This window comes from Pristis pectinata, chromosome 5, assembly GCF_009764475.1.
Source record: "Pristis pectinata isolate sPriPec2 chromosome 5, sPriPec2.1.pri, whole genome shotgun sequence".
NCBI classification, from domain to species: domain Eukaryota; kingdom Metazoa; phylum Chordata; class Chondrichthyes; order Rhinopristiformes; family Pristidae; genus Pristis; species Pristis pectinata.
Window position 1 is genome coordinate 5,588,128 of NC_067409.1, and position 19,567 is coordinate 5,607,694.

At 43.3% G+C, this 19,567-nt stretch overlaps 1 protein-coding gene across 3 annotated transcripts in view; it reads left to right on the forward strand.

Annotated features, from left to right (window-relative positions):
* Window positions 1-19,567, forward strand: part of arhgap39 (Rho GTPase activating protein 39) — a 445,463-nt gene that overhangs the window by 340,332 nt on the left and 85,564 nt on the right. For 2 of the 3 annotated variants that reach the window (XM_052016995.1, XM_052016996.1), the window contains one exon: window positions 14,144-14,236. The exons of the other annotated variant lie outside the window; for it this stretch is intronic. In XM_052016995.1, coding sequence (XP_051872955.1) covers window positions 14,144-14,236 — 93 coding nt within the window. The remainder of the gene's footprint in view (window positions 1-14,143; window positions 14,237-19,567) is intronic. 3 annotated transcript variants of the gene reach the window in all.

Here is a 19,567-nt window from a genome sequence, read left to right on the forward strand (position 1 = left end):
AGAATATATTTTATCAATTTCTTTAATCTTGTCAGCTAATGTACATATTTCATTATTAGTTTGTTTTTTCAATCCAGCAGAATATGAAATAATTTGACCACGGATATATGGTTTAAACGTATCCCATATTATCCCACTGGAGATTTCTTCAGTAAAATTAGTTAAAAAGAAAAAGGGCAAGACCCTTTGCTGAAGAGCAGAGAGACCTTGGGGTGCAAGTCCATGGCTACACAGTGGCTACACAGGTAGACAGGGTGGTTAAGAAGGCTTATGGAATGCTTGCATTTATTAATCGAGGTATTGAGTACAGGAGTCAAGTTATGATGCATCTCTATAGAACTCTGGTTAGGCCGTATTTAGAGTATTGCATACAATTCTGGTCACTTCACTAGAGGAAGGACATCGAGGCTTCAGAGAGGGTGCAGAGGAGGTTTACTAGGACGCTGCCTGGATTAGAGGGCATGTGCTATCAGGAGAGGCTGGACAAACTTGGGCTCTTTTCTCTGGAGCGGCAGAGGCTGAGGGGTGATCTGTTGGAAGTGTATAAAATTATGAGGGACATAGATAGGGTAGACAAGCAATATCTTTTTCCCATTATTGAGTGATCCAATACCAGAGGGCATGCATTTAAGGTGAGAGGGGGTGGGTTCAGAACAGATGAGAGGGGTAAGTTTTTTACTCAGAGAGTGGTGGATGCCTGGAATGCGTTGCCTGATAGGGTGGTGGAGGCAAATTCATTGGGGGCTTTTAAGAGGGGCTTGGATGGGCACATGAATGAGAGGAAAATGGAGGGATATGGGCAATCTGTAGGTAGGAGGGATTAGCAATGTCAGCACGACTGTGGGCCAAAGGGCCTGTTCTGTGCTGTACTGTTCTATGTTCTACGTTCTAAAAGTCCAGTCAATGCTGCTGTCGCTGCTCTCAGAACATTGCACAGTGCTGTCATACCTGTGCCTTGGGCTGAGGGAAACTCTCTCACTTCATTCAGTGCGCTTCCATCACAATGGCAATCCTATTTGCCCCTTCAAAGTTAATCTGTGCAGTGGCCTGTATCTCAAATCAGTTAATCCGCACACTGTCTCTCAGTGCTCGGTCCAAGTATGTCCCAATATTGCACTGTGTCACCAGGTCCCTCAAATTCACCATATAATCACCGATTGCCTGCACATTGCATCTACCAAAATCTACAGCTTTCAACTATTTCGGATGGTGCTGGCTTGAGGTGTGACTTTCATTTTTGACTGCCACGTTAAAGGGATCATCAACTGCACTACATGCTAATGTTATGGACCAATGCACTTTGGATTTTAGAATTTTTGCCTGTACCCTCCACAAAGTTGCTGATTTTGCAGAACATATCAAATTGTTCTGGATAACTGCTGCATGCTTTTAGCGTTTTGTCATATTTACTGAGTGTCCTGATGTATGCTGTTGGCACTGTTTCTCTCATCTTGCCCTGACTCCCTTTTACACTTTCTGTTCTTTGCTTGATTCACCCCTCTGTTTGCTTGTGCTTTCTTTAAGTCGTGGAATCGCCCGTTGCCCACAACAATACAGACTCTCATGGTAGGTATGCTTATCAACAGTGTAGTATACTGGGCTGTTCTTATAACTGTACTGTGGAGTATCACATAACCTCACTAAGAGCATTAATTGAATATGTCTTTACTATGGCAGTGGACAGTACTGAACAGTCCACTGAACTGTACGTTGAATTACACTTTCAGCAAGGTAAACACATAGAACATAGAACAGTACAGCACAATACAGCACAGTATGGGGCCTTCGGCCCACAATATTGTACCGACCTATATAAACCACTCCCTGATCAATCTAACCCTTCCCTCCTACACAGCTCATAACCCTCCATTTTTCTTACATCCATGTGCCTATTTAAGAGTCTTTTAAATATCCCTATTGTATCAGCCTCTACCACCACCCCCGGCAGTGCGTTCCAGGCACCCACCAGTCTCTGTGTAAAAAACCTACTGTGACATCTTCCCTAAGCTTTCCTCCACTCACCTTAAACGGATGTCCTATGGTATTGCGAAAAATGTGGTGGCTGTCCACTCTATCTATGCCTCTCATAATCTTATACACCTCTATCAAGTCGCCTCTCATCCTCCATCACTCCAAAGAGAAAAGCCCTAGCTCGCTCAACCTTTCCTCATAGGACATGTTCTCTAATCCAGGCAGCATCCTGGTAAATCTCCTCTGCACCGTCTCTAAAGCTTCCACATCCTTCCTATAATGAAGGAACCAGAACTGAACACAGTACTCCAATCGGTCTATCCAGAGTTTTGTACAGCTGCAACATTACCTCACAGCTCTTGATTTGTTTTGTCACGTCCTCAAAAAACTCAAGTAGGCCCGTGAGGCATGACCCGCCCCTCACAAAGCCATGTTGACTATCCCTAATAAGACTATGCTTGTCCAAATGCTTGTAAATCCTGTCCAAAAAAATCCTCTCCAATAGTTTACCCACCACTTACATAAGATTCGCTGGTCTATAATTCCCAGGATTATCCTTTCTTGAACAAGGGAACAACATTTGCCATCCTCCAGTCCTCTGGTACCACTCCTGTGGCCAGGGAGGGCGCAAAGATCATCGTCAATGCCCCAGGAATCTCTTCCCTCGCTTCCTGTAGTAACCTGGCATATATCCCGTCTGGCCCCAGGGTTGGCTATCCTAATGTTTTTCAGAACCTCCAACACTAACTTTTTCTTAACCTCGACATGCTCCAGCACATTAGCCTGTTCTACGCTGACCTCACGTTCATCAAAGTCTCTCTCCCTGATGAACACTGAAACAAGGTATTCATTAAGGACCTCCCCTACCTCCTCCACCTCCAGGCACATGTTTTCCCTTTTATCCCTGAGCAGTCCTACCTCACAAGTCATCCTCCTGTTCTTCAGGTGTGTAGAACGCCTTGGGGTTTTCCTTAATTCTACTCCCCAAGGACTCCTTCCAGCTCCCTTCTTAAGCTCATTCCTGGCTACCTTATAATTCTAAAGAGCCCTGTCTGAGTTTTGCTTCCTTAACCTTAAGTATGCTTCCCTCTTCCTCTTGACTAAATGTTCCACCTCTCTTGTCAATCACAGTTCCTTCACCCTACCATCCTTTCCCTGTCTCAGTGGGACAAACCTATCTAGAACCCCATGCATGTGGTCCCTAAACAACCTCCACATTCCTGCTGTGCATTTCCCTGAGAACATCTGTCCCCAATTTACGCTCTCAAGTTCCTGCCTAATACCATCATAATTAGCCCTGCCCCCAGTTAAATACTTTCCCATATCGTCTGCTCCTATCCCTGTCCATAGCTATGCTAAAGGTCAGGGAGTTGTGGTCACTATCTACGAAATGTTCGCCCACCAAGAGGTCTTTCACCTGACCAGGTTCATTGCCTAGTACTAGATCCAGTATTGGTATTGGTATTGGTTTATTATTGTCACTTGTACCAAGGTACAGTGAAAAGCTTGTCTTACAAACCGATCGTACAGGTCAATTCATTACACTGTGCCGTTACATTGGGTTAGTACAAAGTGCATTGATGTAGTACAGGTAAAAACAATAACTGTACAGAGTAAAGTGTCACAGCTACAGAGAAAGTGCAGTGCAATAAGGTACAAGGTCACAAGAAGTAGATTGTGAGGTCATAGTCCATCTCATTGTATAAGGGAACTGTTCAATAGTCTTATGGCCTCTCCTCTAGTCGGCATGTCCACATACTGTGTCAGGAATCCTTTCTGGACACACCTGACAAATTCTGCCCCTCTAAACCTTTTGCACTAAGGAGATGCCGATCAATTTTAGGGAAGTTGAAGTCACCCATGACAATGACCTTTACAAAATCTGCCTACTCTTCTGCTTCTCAGTGTCCTGGTGGCTATTGGGGGGGGGGGGGGGTGGTCTGTAGAATACTCCCAATACAGTGATTGCTCCCTTCCTGTTTCTGACTTCCGCCCACACTGACTCAGTAATCAATCCTCCACAGTCCTCCCTTTCTGCAGCTGTGATACTTCCCTGATAGCAATGCCACTCCCCACCCTTTTACCTCCCTCCCTACACCTTTTGAAACATCTAGATACCAGAATATCAATCAGACAATCCTATCCTTGCAACAGCTAAGTCTCTGTAATGGCCACTACATCATAATTCCATGTGCTGATCCGTGCTCTGAGTTCATCACCCTAATTCTTAATACTTCTCGCATTAAAGTAAACATATTTCAACCCATTCAACTGACTGTATTTATGCCCTATCCACTGCCTATCCTCCCTCACAGTCTCTCTACACAGTGCATCGACCTTTACTGAAACTGCTCCATCATCAGATCTAACACTCTGGTTCCCATCCCCCTGCCAACCTAGTTTAACATGGCATATCTCTTCAAATAATAGCAACTTCAACAAACCAAAGGTGATAGATATAAATGATAGTTGTATCCAGGAGCTACAAACACACTAAATGCCTGTTTACACACTGTGGACCCCTGTTTAGCTCACACACTGTGGGCCCCTGTTTAGATGGACAATGCACAACACGGGGCAGTAGCAGATATGAGCTAGGACATTTGCTTTACCAGTGATGAAAACTCAGTGAAAATTTTATCAACTACAATTAGTAATTGCTCTAGGTCATAAAATATGAAAAGCTTGTCCCATTCCTCAAAAGAGCTCCCTTCAGAGAAAGGCTTTCATTGCTGGTGTTTGTAATGGAGTGCAGGGGGAGGGAAAAAAACATGCTTTAAAATGCTTCTTCTTTGTGAAAATCAAGGGTTGAGCTTCTGGATGATTGAATTCCACAGTAAAGCAGCAGAGAGAGGTGTGTATCAGTGCATCCAGTGGTCTACTGCTGATAATCAAGTGCTTTTTCTTCACTTTGGAAACTGGATCAACCAATTACTTGAATTGAGTGATTTAAATTGCACAGCTCAGAGCTAAAAAATAAGTTATCAGTAGATTTGAATTGATAACAGGCTGTGCGAGCATTGTTTGCCATATCTCCTGAAGTCAAGGCAAATGGAATTCATTAATGTCAGGAAAACAACATCTTCAAATGTCTTTGAACCCAATTTTACAGCTGGATTTTTCTTCTGTTTTAGTCCTTCTTTGGGAGATTCTTCCCAAGAATTAGGGAGTGCCTCAGCTAATCTCCATCTTGTCACTCTCTGTTATCCTGAGGCATTTCTCACCCAGAGTACTTGTTACTGCCAGAGCTGTGAGACTATCCACTGAGCTCTTATCTGTGCATAACTATCTCCACCAGTGATGTGACATAATATGAACATGAAGTTTCAATCCTAGTCTTAATCATGTTCTTAGATGTCTTCAGGTGTCAACACCTATATTGATTTGCATCTGGGGTGGAGCCTATGTTTGACCTGCAGGTGAAAAAAGCTGGTGTAGGTCTGGATCAAAGCTCCCTCACAGTAGAGGAATATCAGGGTTCAGGTGAGGGACCATGGAATGGAAGCCCAATGTGAAGGAAGATAGTTCACTCCCACCCCTCCCCACAGCCTGTAACCACCCAGCTGTTTGCTGATGGTCAGTGTGCTGTGACTGCTGATCACTAAATGGTGAAAACATACCCATAGAGCAAGTTACTGCCTTCAACATTAATTCCTGGCCTCGATGGAACTAAGTTTGTGAATGGTGCTGAATGATGGTAGATATTTCCCGATCTCAGACACAGCACCGCCAGCGGCAGAAAGGAAGAGAAATGGAAAGATGGGGCAAAACCTTAGACATCCGCCAGAGGTGGTTACAGAATGGCAGTAAGACCACGTATCTTCCCTGCGTTCTTGGCCCAGACCCTTAACAGACAGGAATCTAGAAAGCAACTTATCAAACAACTGAAATCATGCCCTCCCTGGGTTATGAACTGGTTCCACTTTTACAGATGCCCATAAGTTGATTTTGTCCATAAATCAGAAAGTGCACAAAATCACTCGATAACTGTAACCATAACCTCCACAGTAGTGTAATGAGTGGCATCAAAAGCACATGAGATTGATAAGAAAAAACTATTAAGTGGAGAGAGAGGGAGAGAGAGAGGAAACAAGTTCTGCTGTGCATAGGAATGAGCATATGTACATACGTCAGACTTCTGAATTTAATAATATTATGTGAGCTCGTTGATATATATACGGGTGTCCATAACCTGGGGATAGCCTGTAATGAAGTAAATGACCAGGACTCCATCTAATGCATTTCCTTCTTTTGTCCAAGCATGACCCACAGTTGTAATTCACACCAAGTTTTGCTGGGAAATAGTTCCTGAAATCCTCTGCTTTGCCAAGTATCCCTTCTGCATGTGTGATCCTTTGATTCTCAGTTGTAGAGTCATAGAAAGACACAGCACAGAAACAGGCCCTTCGGTTCACTGAGTCTACACTGACCATTAACCACCCATTGATGTTAATCTCATTTTCTATTCTTCCCACATTCTCATCATCTCCCCACAGATTCCACCCCTCTCCTACACAGTGAGGGACAAGTTGCAGCAGCCAATTAACCTATCAATCTAGAAATGTGCAAACTCCACACAAACAGCACCTGAGGTCAGGATTGAACCTGGGTCTCTAGCACTGTGAGACAGTGGCTCTACCAGCTGTGCCACTGTGCCACCTTCTGATGGTTAGGGTTATCATCAGTGAAAGTGAGAAATCACAGAAGGACCCATTGACAACAGGTGCACAGGTTTTATTGGGTAATATTACTGCTCTGTACCCTAGGCAGGACATTGCATCCAATTTAGCAGCACTTGTTATGCTCAGACTGAGATATGGTCACAGAATGGGCTTATAATCAAGAGAAAGGGCTTTTCTCATGTGCATGGCACAAGTATGTAGCACATTTACCCATTTAGTCATTAGTGGTGATGTTTCAGAAGTGTTTAATAATTCTGGCAAAGAATTGACATTCCTGCACTCTCTGTTAACTCCATTGTCAAGACAGATTCTTAAAGAGCATTAGAATTCCTTCCTTATCCCACCCTCACCACCTCCACAACATCTGTTCTCTGAAAATGTACACTGTTCCTCATACATAGCACTGTAGAATTGCCACTTTTTCCAAGAGAATACAAGACCTCTTTTGTTCTAACTCAAACAGAGTAGATTGTAAGCAGATTCAAAATGCATTTTTTTGTACTTGGCTACATCCTGCTCCCTTGACCGTTTTTATTTTTATTGATGCAGCGTATTTTTTCTTCTACAAAAGTTTTTCAAAGTTGCCAAGTTTAATTTTAGCCTTGACTTTAAGGAAATGATGTGCTGACCACAAGATTACAAGGACTGGGTATTGCTCAGAGTATTTTTGTGCCCTTGATAATCTCACTGGTTACAAACTGAATTAAATGCTGTAATTTCTGGTCTAAAATGACTTGTGAGAGCAGTTTGAGTGTGCGGTTAACCCTTCTGGGTGCTGAAAGTTTAGCCCAAATATCAAGACAATGAAATTAAAACAGATGATGCTGGAAACACCCAGCAGGTCAGGCAGCATCTGTGGGGAGATAAGCAGACTTAATGTTTCAGGTCAAAGACCTTTCACCAGTACTGGGAAAGAGAGTAAACGAGTTAGTTTAAGGGAATATTTCTGACAGAGTGAGGCCAGGGTTGCTGTAGAGATAAGTTGTAGAGGTGATTGAGTTAATGGGACAGTTAAACAGAGAGAAAAAAGCACGAAAGCTATGAAGTGAGGGAGTGAGAATACCTGTGCTGTCACAGGTAGACAAGGCGGTGAAGAAGGCCAAGGGCACACTGGCCTTCATCAGTCAAAGCATTGAGTATAGAAGTTGGGATGTTATGTTGCAATTGTATTGATGTTGGTGAGGCCGCACTTGGAGCGTTGTGTTCAGGTTTGGTCGCCCCGCTATTGGAAAGATGCCATTGAGCTGGAAGGAGCGGAGGAAAGATTTACAAGGATGTTGCCAGGACTTGAGGTACTGGGTTAAGAAGGACATCGTGAAGTCAGAAAGAGTGCAAAGAAGATTTTTGAGAATGTTGCCAGGACTCAAGGAACTGAGTTATAGGGAGCGGGTGGGCAGGCTGGGGCTTTAATCCTTGGAGCATAGGAGACTTGGGGGGTGATCTTATAGAAGTGTATAAAATCATGAGGCGCATAGATAGGGTGAATGCATGCTGTCTTTTTCTCAGGGTTGGGAATTCAAGAACTAGAAGGCATAGGTTTAAGGTGAGAGGGGAAAGATTTAATAGGAACCTGAGAGGCAACTTTTTCCACACAAAGGGTGGTCAGTATAAGGAACAATCTGCCAGAGGAAGTGGTTGAGGCAGGTACAATAACAATATTTAAAAGACATTTGGACAGGTACACGGATTGGAAAGTTTTAGAGGAACATGGGTCAAACGTGGGTAAATGGGATGAGCTTAGGTGGGCATCTTGGTCGGCATGGACCAGTTGAGCTGAAAGGCCTGTTTCTGTACTGTAATACAAACAAAGGAATAAAAAAGTTGTGAAATGTTCAACAAGTCAGACCATGCTATTGGAGAAAGGCAAACTAAACCAATATCACAGGCAGATGACTTACAGCTGGATGAAAAATGATGAATCCAGTACGTATGTCTGTCATGATCTTCGTACATCACAGTGCCAAATAAAACTGACGGCAGCCATCTCAACTTCTGTGGCGTCTTCAGTCCTGAGAGGCTGCCCGTTCATCCAGTGGTTCCTGCCACCTCTAGCCACTGTCCTCAAACAAACAGGAGCAGCAGTAGACCATTCAGCTCCCCATAGAGTCATAGAGCAATACAGCACAGATACAGGCCCAATGAGCCCATGCTGACTATGTCGTCCACCCAGCTAGTCCCAATTTCCTGTGTTCAGCCCATATCCCTCCAGGCCCCTCCCCTCCATGCAGCTGTCCAAGTGCTCCTTGAATGATGTTATTGTACCTGCCTCAACCACTTCCTCTGGCAGCTCGTTCCATGTAGGTACCACCCTCTGTGTGAATTCTTGATCACCCCAATCCTCGAATGAGGTGATACACCCACAGTCCTTCACCGAGGATAACGTTTGAACAATTGCAGGTCTGCATTCTTTGTGAAAAAATGTGAAGTTATCCACTTGAAGCTTCTTTACATCCTTCAGTCTACTCACAATCCCACCTGGCTTAGTATCATCAGCAAACTGGTCCCCTCAGCCACAGTGTTGATATACATCATGAATAGCTGAGGCCCTAGGATCTAACGCTGAGGTACCTCACCAGTCACAGCCTGTCAACCTGAGAAAGATCCATTTATTTGCATTCTTGCTGTCTGTCCAATACCCAATTCTCAATCCATTATCAGTGTAGTACCTCTATTCCATGTGCTCAAACCCTATTGACCAACCTCCTCTGCAGGATCTTATCGAAAAACTTTCTGAGAATCCAAATTTACCACATTCATTGGTTCCCCCTTATCTCTTCTGCCAGTCATCATAAGACCAAAAGATGTAGGAGCAGAATTGGGCCATTCAGCCCATCAAGTCTGCTCTGCCATTCAATCATGGCTGATTTTTTTCAACCCCGTTCTCCTGCCTTCTCCCCGTAACTCTTACCCCTTTACCAATCAACAACCTATCAATCTAGGCCTCAGATACACCCAATGATTTGGCCTCCACAGCTTTCTGTGGCAATGAATTCCACAGATTCACCACCCTCTGGCTGAAGAAATTCCTCCTCATCAGTTTTAAAGGGACATCCCTTTATTCTGAGGCTGTGCCCTCAGATCCTAGACTCTCCTACTAATGGAAACATCCTCTCCACATCCACTCTATCCAGGCCTTTCAGTATTCAGTAGGTTTCAATGAGATTCCCCCCCCCCATCCTTCTGAACTCCATCAAGTACAGGCCCAGAGACATCAAAAGCTCCTCATATGTTTTTTGAAGAAATCACAGGTTGGGTGGATAAAGGAGAGGTGGTAGATGTTGTGTATTTAGACTTTCAAAAGGCCTTCGACAAGGTGCTGATTAATAAGATGAGAGATCATGGAATTACAGGTAGGATAACAGAATGGGTGGAGCATTGGCTGGTTGGCAGGAAGCAAAGGCTGGGAATAAAAGGATCTCGTTCTGGTTGGCTATCGGTTACTAGTGGTGTTCTGCAGGGGTCGGTGTTGGGGCCGCTTCTTTTACCTTGTACATTAACGATTGGATGACGGAGTAAATGGTTTTGTGGCTAAGTTTGCGGATGACATCAAGTTAGGTGGAGGAGTAGAGAGTATTGAGGAGATAGGAAGGTTGCAGAGAGACCTAGATAGTTTAGGAGAATGGGCAAGGAAATGGCAGATGAGATTCAATGTTGAGAAATGTGCTGTTGTACACTTTGGAAACAGAAATAAACAGGCAGATTATTATCTAGAAGGAGAGAAAATTCAGAGTACAGAAGTACAAAGGGACTTGGGGGTACTCGTGCAGGATACCTTAAAGGTTAACCACCAGGTCAGATCGGTGGTAAGGAAAGCGAATGCTATGTTGGCATTCATTTCGAGAGGTATAGTGCATAAAAGTAAGGAAGTGTTGATGAGGCTCTACGGGGCACTAGTGAGGCCTCATTTGGAATACTGTGCACAGTTTTGGGCCCCATATCTTAGGAAGGATGTGCTGATGTTGGAGGGGGTTCAGAGGAGATTTACGGAATGATTCCCGGAATGAAAGGGCTTATGTATGATGTGCGTTTGTCGGTTCTTGGACTGTACTCACTGGAGTACAGAGGAATGAGAGGGGACCTCATAGAAACGTATAAAATGTTGAAAGGACTGGACAGAGTAGATGTGGTCAAGCTGTTTCCCTTGGTGGGTGAGTCCAGGACCAGAGGGCACAATCTTAGAATTAGAGGGTACAGGTTTTAAAACAGAGATGAGGAGAAATTTCTTTAGCCAGAGGGTGGTGAATTTGTGGAATTCCTTGCCACATACAGCAGTGGAGGCCAGATCATTAGAGGCGTTTAAGGAAGAGATAGATAGATATCTAAATAGTTGGGGCATCAAGGGATATGGGGATAAGGCTGGAAATTGGGGTTAGAATAGGGTTCCCCCCCCCCCCATTTTTCATTTCTTTTTCTTTTTCCCCTTTTCTTTGGAAAAGACTCGATGGGCCGAATGGCCTACTTCTGCTCCTTTGTCTTGTGATCTTGTGATATGTTAAGCCTTTCATTCCTGGGATCATTCCTGTGAACCTCCGCTGGACCCTCTCCAGGGCCAGCACATCTTTCCTTAGATATGGGACCCGAATCACATCCTCAAATGATTAGTCAAACATGGTTTTCCTCGAAGAAACCTCTGCTCAATCCTATTACTCTTATCAAGTTGTTTTGTAATTACATCCTTCATTATAGATTCCAGCATTTGGAATTGGAATTGGTTTATTATTGTCACTTGTACTGAGCTACAGTGAAAAACTTGTCTTGCATACCATTCATACAGATCAATTCATTACACAGGGTAAAACAATACAGAATGCAGACTAAAGAGTCACAGCTACAGAGAAAGTGCAATGCAGGTAGACAATAGGGTGCAAGCTCATAACGAGTAGATTGTGAGGTCAAGAGTGCATCTTATCGTACTAGGCGACCGTTCAATAGTCTTATAACAGCGGGATAGAAGCTGTCCTTGAGCCTAGTGGCTCGAGGATAGCTTCTACCCCGCTGTTATAAGACATAGGCTAACAGGTCAGTAAATCCTTGTTTTTGCTCTCCCTCCTTTCTTATATAGTGAGGTCATAACTGCTACCCTCCAGTGACAGGAACAATTCCAAAATCTGTAGAGTTTTGGAAGATGATAACCAGAGTGTTCACCATCTCTATAGCCACCTCTTTCAAAACTCTGGGATGTAGATCATCAGGCCCTTAGAATTTATCGGCTTTTAGTCTCACCAGCTTCCCATGTGCTTTTTTCTACTAGAACATTTCCGTCACAACTCACACAAGACCCTTTAGTTCTCTGGTATTTCTAGCAGATTTTTGTGTCTTCTGAGAAGACAGACACAAAAGTAGTTGTTTAATTCCTGCGCTGTTTCCTTATTTCCCGTTATAAATTCTCAGTCCTATTTTTCTTTCCCCAGCAATACCCATTCCTTTTTCATAACACCTTCCTGTGCAATCACACTTTTACTTCCTTCCTCTTTCCGAGAGCCAAAGCTTCATACATCCTTCCAGGTGAAGCAGTGATCTACTTGGATTACTTCCAATTTAGTGTACTGCATTCACTGCTTACAGCGTGGTCACCTCTGTGCTGGGGTATTCAGTCTGCAGGGTTGAGCCGAAGCTTCCAGTTGCCCAAGACTTTAATTCTCCATTTCTGACCTCTCTGTCTTTGATGACCTCCTGTTCCAATGAAGCACAGCACAAGGCTGAGGAACAACACCTCACCTTACAACTGCCCTCTGGACTGTTTCAATTGTCTCCGACAATCATCTATTCCATCCTCGTATTGCATGTTTCTGGCATTCTGCTTTTTTTTCCCAAGTTCTGGTATTTCTGATTTCATTCATCGCCTCCTATTTAGAGTTTTATTTCATAGAGTCATAGAACAGTACAGCACTGATACAGGCTCTTTGTGAAAACGTTGCCCCTCGGGTCCCTTTTAAATCTTTTCCGTCTCACCCTAAACCTATGCCCTCTAGTTTTGGACTCCCCTACCCTGGGGAAAAGACCATTTCCATCCACTTTATCTATGCCTCTCATCATTTTAAACACTTCAGTAAGGTCATCCCTCATTCTCCTACATTCCAAGGAATAAAAACCTAGCCTGGCCAACCTCTCCCTATAACTCAGACCTTCTAGTCCTGGCAGCATCCTCATAAATCTTCTCTGCACTCTTTCCACATCTTTCCTATAACAGGGTGACCAAAACTGTCCACAGTACTCCCAAGTGTGGCCTCACCAACGACTTATACAACTGCAACATAATGTCCCATCTCCTATACTCAATGCCCTGACTGATGAAGGTCAACATGCTAAACACCTTTTTCACCACCATGTCTACCTGTGACGCCGCTTTCAATGAACTATGCACTTGTACTCATAGGTCCCTTTGTTCCATTACACTCCCTAGTGCCCTACCATTCATAGTATAAGCTGTATGCTGGTTTGACTTTCCAAAATGCATAGCTTTGAAATTTCCATCCTCTTTGAGTTGGTACGACCACTCCTTGTATCACTTAGTCTCTCCCACAGACTTTCCCTTTTGTTCCTTCTGTCACTCACCTCTTTGCAACCTTAAACTTGTTTCATTTAAAACTATTCCCAGTCACACAAAAGGTCAATGACCTGAAATTCTTTCTCTCTCTACAGAAGCTGCCTGGCCTGCTGAGTATTTCCAGCACACTCTGTTTTTATCACCTACTATTAATAGCTGTGCTGGAAAAGGACTAGAAACAAGAAGTTAGTCATCCTCCCAGTTAAGATGTAGTCCTTACAACAGTCCCAGACAAAGGGAATGTTTTAAAACAATGTTTAAAATTCTGCCATTCAAACAGAAACAAATACGGTCAAAGTTTTTTGTGCAACAACTTGTAATCTGGAATCATTGCCATGAAAGGGTGGTGGAAGAAGATTAATACGGGTATGGTGACAAAGTGGTTGTGTACTGCACCTTTAACCCAGAGGCCTGGACTGATTATCTGGAAACATGAATTCAGTTCACGCCAAGGCTGCTGAACTTAAATGTAGGTAGTAAAATAAATCTGAATTTAAAAGCTCACATCGGTAATGACTTTGTTTATTACCAAGCAGTTGTAAAAGCCCATCCATTTCACATCTTTAGTGAAGGAAATCTGTTGTGCTTACCCTGTCTGGCATTAATTGCCTTCTGAAATAGCCCAAACAGCACTCCATTATCAAGAAGGCTGCTCACCACTTTTACGAGAGCAAGTGTGGATGGTCAATAAGTGGCAGTCTTGCCTGTGGTTAACAGTCTGAATGAATTTTTAAAAGTAATGAATATTGAAACTAATGACTGAAATATTTGTGGGGTCAGGGACTACAGAGCTACAAGGAAGGAAAGGGAGAATGGGTGAATTTGATAGCCATGTCAAATAGACTGACCTCCTGTTGTTTCATTTTGTGATATCGTGTTCAAACGGCAGAGCCTGTTTTTTTTTTGTTTTACATTTTGTTGAAACTTTCATTTATTTTACCAGTGACACAGCACATTACAGAGCTCCAGGAAAGGAAAGATAAGAAGAGGGTGAAATTGCGAAAGAAAGCAAAGCCTTGTATTGCGGATGCCGATGGTAGGCCTCGAGGCTGAAAGCCAACGTGATTCGGCCTAGTGTCCAACTGCATGTGCTTGCCCTGCTCTTCCTTCAGCTTTGCACCATTTTAAGATGCAGCGCAAGGGTCACAGGGCAATAGGGTTGAGAAACTGTCTGTTCCAAAGACAGGCAGCCAGGGGTGTGAAGCAAATCTTGATTAGCCCCTCTGCTAATTTAAGGTATTGCTGAAAGGTTTTGGATTTCCTAAGCCAGATGGTGAGATGTTATCTCTTCTTCGAGACAGTTTTGAAAATTTTGTTGTCTTAAGGAAATAACTTTACCATAATGTTCATTTATATCCTCAAAAACAAGTTTGTCACCAGAAGTTTTTAACGAGAGTCCTGATAGGAAGATGCCATTCACATCTCACGTTGAAATCTTTTCCCCACATGAATAACACCCCCTCACTCGCCTCAATTTCCCTTCCTTCTCTCACTGCTTTTCCCCTATGGTACTGAGTATTCACTGAGCAGAAAGCAAAGAGGAATTATGAGAATGCCACTTCAAAAATAATGTTATAACATGTAGAGGGATATTTCACAGATCCATCTGTAAAGATTAGGCTTTAAGTGTGAGGTGGAGATTTCCGAGAAGATTTATTTGAAGGTGGAATAGGTAGGGATTCCAAGCATGCCCAACGTCAATGCTTTCAGCATAGGTGTATTGCTTAGGAAGGGTAGTTTTCTACAGGGGTAATGGTGTATTAGTGAGCTTGCCTGATTCAGAAAGTCCATTTATTTTATTTAAATTTGTCTTCCCAGGGGCCAGTTCAGTGCAGGTTTGGTGTGGTTTTCCATTATAGAACATAGACCATAGAACATTACAGCACAGGCCCACAATATTTGTGCCAAACACGATGCTGAATTAAACTAAATCTCTTCTGCCTGCACATGATCCATCTCCCTCCATTCCCTGCATACTCATGTGTCTAACAGCCTCTTTAAACACTAAACACCACTATCGTATCTCCCTCCATCACCACCCCTGGTAGTCTGTTCCAGGCACCTACCACTCTCTGTGTAAAAAAACTTGTCCCGCACATCTCCTTTCAACTTACCCCCCTCTCACCTTAAATGCGTGTCCTGTAGTATTTGACATTTCTACCCTGGGAAAAGGATTCTGACTGTCTACCCTGTCTATGGCTCTCATGATTTTTAAAAACTTCTATCAGGTCTCCCCTCAGCCTCCAACACTCCAGAGAAAACAACCCTAGTTTGTCCAACCTCTCCTTATGGCACACACCTCTAATCCAGGCAGCATTTTGGTAAACCTCTTCTGCACCCTGTCCAAAGCCTCCACATCCTTCTTGTAATGGGGCGACCAGAAGTGTAATGGGGCGATTGATTAGTTGCTGAGACCCAGACAATGTTATTTACTAGCTGGCAAATTTGTCCATTGACACAAAAACTGGAAGTCTCTTTTCATCATTTCTCTCCCCACAACTCATCCCCCACCTTCAAAACCATTCCCCAAAACTATTCCCCACCACCACCACCACCTCCCTCCCCAGGTGGGACAGTGTAGAGCAACTTTCTAGGCCAGGAGCCAGTTCGCAGTAGGAACCTAAGGTCGACAATGTAAAGGGAGGGGTTTCACCTTCATTTTGTATTTGAAAATAAATCTGTTTAAAAGAGAAACTGAGTGGGAAATCCAAACCCTTTGCGCACACCCAGCCATTCATCTGTTGCTGCATTTTATGGAGTCTCTGCTGCTTCTTTCAGATCTGTGGTGGTTTAGCTCTGGTAAAACAATGGATTAGTTACATGTGTTGATTCTGTTTGACATTTGTCCATGTGTCCTGTGTTTGTCTCGGCTTAATGTTTTATTGGCGAGTAGCTCTTTCCAAGTATTTTGCCGCATTTTGCAAATTGGTGATTTGCAAGGTGTGGTGGTGGGGGAGGTGGGGGTGTGGTGGGGTGAGATGCTGGGGTGGGTTCCCAGGGGAGATGGTGGGAGTGGTAGGTTATAGCAAGTAATGCTTGGGTAGTTCGGCTATTCAGATCTTTGCTTCTAATCTTTTAACTATTGAAGTAGAATTGAAAGTCCATTATTAAACATAACATTTAAAAATAAGCAGGATTAAACTGCAATATACTGGTTTGATGAAAAGATATAATAATTAATGCATGAGTTGTCTGGGATGTCAGTTTTTCCTCCATGATCTCTGTAAAATTGTCTTCATGTTTATGCTGTTTCAATTTCTAACTTCACACAGTCTGGGTATGTAAGAGTAGTGGGCTGACCCTTTTATAAATGTCAATACTTGTCGATCGATGGAAGATTGTCTGAACTTGACAGATTATCTTTACATTGAACCTCAGCAAGGAGACAAAGAATGAGAATCACTTCCCCTCTTCCCGGTCAGGTCATTTTTAGAGAGTGAATCATTAAATGAAGGATTTTTCTCTTACAGCCCTGAGGATGGGGTCACTGCCTGTGCAGAATCACAGCTCCAGCTAAAATAAGTTTGCCAGCTTTTACTGGATGGGTTTTAACAATGTCAGCCAAGGAAGCTCATCTGTTCAAATCCACTCTATCAAATGGGACTAGCTAAGATAGGCATCTTGGTCAGCATGGACCGGTTGGGCCGAAGGGCCTGTTTCTGTGCTGTATGACTCAAGGACTCTGGAAATTCAAATGCAGAATCCTGACTGACATTCCAAAGCATTATGAGGGATTATTGCACCAAAGAAATTGCTAACCTTCCGATGTCACATTAAACCAAAATATTATCTGATCACTATCTTGTTGCAATTTTTGGGAACTTGCAGTGTACAATTTGTCCACTATATTTCCTACATTAAAACAGTGACTGCGCTTTTAAAAAGCACTGGCTTTGGGACATCCAGCTTTGAAAGGCATGATATAAAAGCATGTCTGTTTCTCTTTCCCTCTGGTGTTGATGGAACACATTCTTTGTCTGTTTTCCAAGAAATGGACCATTCTGGTAATAGACAGCAACCCTTTCAATATCTTTTTTATCCTGTGAAGTTATGGAGTATTTTATGAGATAGCTTTGGGACCTATAAAGGGACATATCATTGACAGCGGTCCTCCAGCCCACAGAACCCTGATGATGTTGCTTACTTTGCTATGTATGATACAAAGTCGTTTGCTGAAGCAATCCCACATTTAAGGATCGGTTTACTTACAGAGCAACAAGAAGGCATTCCATATTTACTCTTCCTCAACTCTTTTCACAATCTATCGGCGGCCAGTTGTATGACCCTGCTTTTTGCTCTTCCTTTGCTGAGCACCTGTCTTCCTGCCTTCTCCTAGCTGGTCCTAGGTATATTTTTCCAGGAAGGGTGAAAGAGAATCTTTCAGTTACCCAGAGAGCTACCACCTCCTTTACAAGTGGGTGTGGCAGAGGAAAATAAACAAAGGAAGATCTCTCTGGGAAGACCTTATGCACTGATGCCTCCTTCCACGTAAACCACAATAATCTGGGCTCACATTTCTGTATATTGGGCACAAACATTTGAACGGATTTTAGGAGATACAAGAGACTGCAGACGCTGGAATCTGGAGCAAAAAACAAACTACTGGAGCAACTCAGTAGGTCAGGCAGCATCTGTGGAGGGAAATGTCCACTGAGTTCCTCCAGTTCTCTGTTTTTTACAACAGATTTTGGGATCCTGGTTATGGAAAAATATCATATTTCCAAATCCGGAACAAATAAACAGCTCTGACCTCTCTGTGGCTTGTGGTATTTTATCAGCTGTCACTTACACCTCGCAATAATAGTCAAAGTTTACTGGTAGTATTTACGTTCATATAATTTTAGATGAATAAAATCTCTGAAGTTTCTTTTCCCACTTAAACCCAGTGCCTACTGACTAATACCCAGTATTAGTTGTCAAAAACTCTGCTGTAAGGTCGCCGAGAACTACAGGTCATGACAGCTGTTCAATCCATTTGAATAATCCACCCATCTGAGGCCACACCTTGAGGATTGTGTAATCTCTGCACATAAGAACGAACATAATTGCCTTAGAGGCAGTACAGCATATTTTCACTGCATTGATTCCTCCGGGTGCTCCAGTTTCCTCCCACATTCCAAAGACATACAGGTTAGGAAGTTGTGGGCATGCTACATTGACGCCGGAAGCGTGGCGACACTTGCGGGCTGCCCCCAGAACACTCTATGCAAAAGATGCATTTCACTGTGTGTTTCAATGTACATGTGACTAATAAAGATATCTTATGTTATCTAGAACATAGAACGGTACAGCACAGGAACAGGCCCTTCAGCCCACAGTGCTGTGCTGATCTAATTAAACTAATGGCACCTAATCCCTTCTGCCTGTGCATGACCCATATCCCTCCATACTCTGCATATTCATGTGCCTCTTAAGTGCCTCTATCCTGTCTGCCTCCACCACCACCCCTTGCAGCGCATTCCAGGCACCCACCACTCTCTTTGTAAAAAAACTTGCCCCACACATCTCCTTTGAAGCTTCTCCCTTTTCACCTTAAATGCATGCCCTCTGGTATTAGATATTTCGACCCTGGGAAAAAGATACCAGCTCACTACTCTATCTATGCCTCTTATAATTTTATAAACCATCAGGTCTCCGCTTAGCCTCCACTGCTCCAGAGAAAGCAACCCAAGTTGGTCCAACCTCTCCTTATAGCTCATACCCTCTAATAAACCTCTTCGACACCCTCTCCAAAGTCTCCACATCCTCCCTGTAACGGGGTGAACAGAACTGAATGCAATACTCCAGATGTGGCCTAACCAGGTGGACATCATTTGTGGGATGATGGGACCGTTGCATTAAGTAACATTGGTTTATACTCACTGGAGTTGAGAAGAATGAGAGATGCTCTCATTGAAATTTAAAAGATTTGGGATTTGAGAGGGTATTTACCAAGAGGCTATATCTAAGGCTGGAGAATCCAACATCAGGGAACGTAGTCTCAGCATAGGGGTCAGCCATTTGGGGCTAAAATGAGGAAATATTTGCTTTTGCAGAAGGTTGTAAATTTTTTTGGGATTTTCCATCCAAGAGGACCATGTTGGAAGTTGGATCATTCAAGGCAAAGACCAATGGGTATATTGAACCCTAAGGGAATAGAAAGATAAGAGGATGGGAAACTGGAATTAAGGCACAGGACCTTATTGAATGATGCAGCAGATGGATGGGCCATTTGCCTGCTTCCTGCATCTATTTCGTATTTTCATCGAGGACATGATTCCGTAGTTTCCTCCTCTACCATTCTGTCCAGTAGTCCATGTCATGTGTTGATCACGTCTCATTTGAACTAAAATTCTTATATTTTATTTCTTCTTCTACTGGAGCTTTG